The 1,611-nt window shown below is 42.9% G+C and overlaps 1 protein-coding gene across 12 annotated transcripts in view; it reads left to right on the top strand.

Moving 5' to 3' along the window:
* The window catches only part of Zfp454 (zinc finger protein 454), a 14,917-nt gene extending 13,514 nt beyond the window's left edge, over positions 1 to 1,403 (top strand). For 10 of the 12 annotated variants that reach the window (XM_030245962.1, NM_001382455.1, NM_001382453.1 and 7 more), the window contains one exon: positions 1 to 1,403. This exon is cut by the window's left edge and continues 167 nt beyond it. In XM_030245962.1, the coding sequence (XP_030101822.1) occupies positions 1 to 1,128 (1,128 nt within the window). In that variant the 3' untranslated portion in view covers positions 1,129 to 1,403. The other 2 variants (NM_001359531.1, NM_172794.3) reach the window with 1 other exon arrangement.
* The last annotated feature ends 208 nt before the right edge of the window (positions 1,404 to 1,611 follow it).

Below are 1,611 nucleotides of genomic sequence, written 5' to 3'. Positions count from 1 at the left end.
ACTCCATCAAAACTGAGTGAGCAGAGAGTCAGAGCAGAGAGCTCATCACCCATCCAAAGTCAGAGATCTCAAGCAAGCAAAACGGCTTTTGAATGCAGCGAATGCGGGAAAGCCTTCTCTAAGAGTTCCACCCTTAAGAAGCATCAGAAACTTCATACCGAAAAACTCAACCCAAGTCAGAAATCACCAATGAAAGAGAAGCGATACAAGTGCCGAGAATGTGGGAAAGCCTTCCACCAGAGTACACACCTCATCCATCACCAAAGAGTCCACACTGGCGAGAAACCATACCAGTGCAAGGACTGTGGCAAGGCCTTCTCAGTGAGCTCTTCCCTTTCCTACCACCAGAAAATCCATACCGGAGAAAAGCCCTTTGAATGTAATGTTTGTGGAAAGGCCTTTATCCGGAACATACATCTTTCCCACCATCATAGAATGCACACTGGAGAGAAACCTTTCCAATGCAACCTTTGTGACAAAGCTTTCGTTTGCAGAGCACATCTTACCAAACACCAGCACATTCACAGTGGCAAGAAGCCCTATAAATGTAATGAGTGTGGGAAAGCCTTCAATCAGAGTACAAGTTTTCTGCAGCATCAGAGGATCCACACTGGAGAGAAACCCTTTGAATGCAACGAGTGTGGCAAGGCCTTCAGGGTGAACTCTTCCCTTACTGAACACCAGAGAATCCACACTGGGGAGAAACCATATCAATGTATCGAATGTGGCAAAGCTTTCAGGGATAACTCATCCTTTGCACGCCATCGGAAAATTCACACTGGAGAGAAACCTTACAGATGTGGCTTGTGTGAGAAGGCTTTCAGGGACCAGTCAGCCCTAGCACAGCATCAGAGAACTCACACTGGGGAAAAGCCTTACACGTGTAACATATGTGAGAAAGCCTTCAGTGACCATTCGGCCCTTACCCAACATAAGAGAATTCACACGAGAGAAAAACCGTACAAATGTAAAACCTGTGGGAAAGCTTTTATCCGAAGCACACACCTCATTCAACACCAGAGGATTCACACGGGAGAGAAACCTTACAAATGTAACACATGCGGGAAAGCCTTCAACCAGACTGCAAACCTCGCTCAGCACCAGAGGCATCACACTGGAGGAAAGTGATAGAAAGGCAGTTAATAGGTGCTGAGGGGATGATGTCATTAATTATTGAATAGAAGAGAGTACATAATCACACTGAAGTCTTTTATCATCATGGTTGGATTTACTCGGAGCCAGGTTGCCTAATGCTAAGGGTCTTGAGAATCTTATGAATGGTGAACACACCTTACTCTTCAGTCTGCCACAGTTGGATAGTAGTGCCTTTTTATTGGCCTGAATTACTATTAGAACCAAAATGAAAATTCATTAAAAGCATAAATGTCAGTTTATCAAATTTACAATTTGTTTCTTTTTTTAAAAAGATTTATTTATTTATTTATTTATTTATTTATTTATTTATTTATTTTGTTTATATGAGTACACTGTAGCTGTCTTCAACCACACCAGAAGAAGGCATCAGATCCCATTACAGGTGGTTGTGAGCTACCATGTGATTGCTGGGAATTGAACTCAGAACCTCTGGAAGAGCAGTCAGTGCTCTTAACT

This window comes from Mus musculus, chromosome 11, assembly GCF_000001635.26.
Source record: "Mus musculus strain C57BL/6J chromosome 11, GRCm38.p6 C57BL/6J".
NCBI lineage: Eukaryota > Metazoa > Chordata > Mammalia > Rodentia > Muridae > Mus > Mus musculus.
The sequence above is the reverse complement of the archived record's forward strand: the minus strand, read 5'-3'. Positions and strand labels throughout refer to the sequence as shown.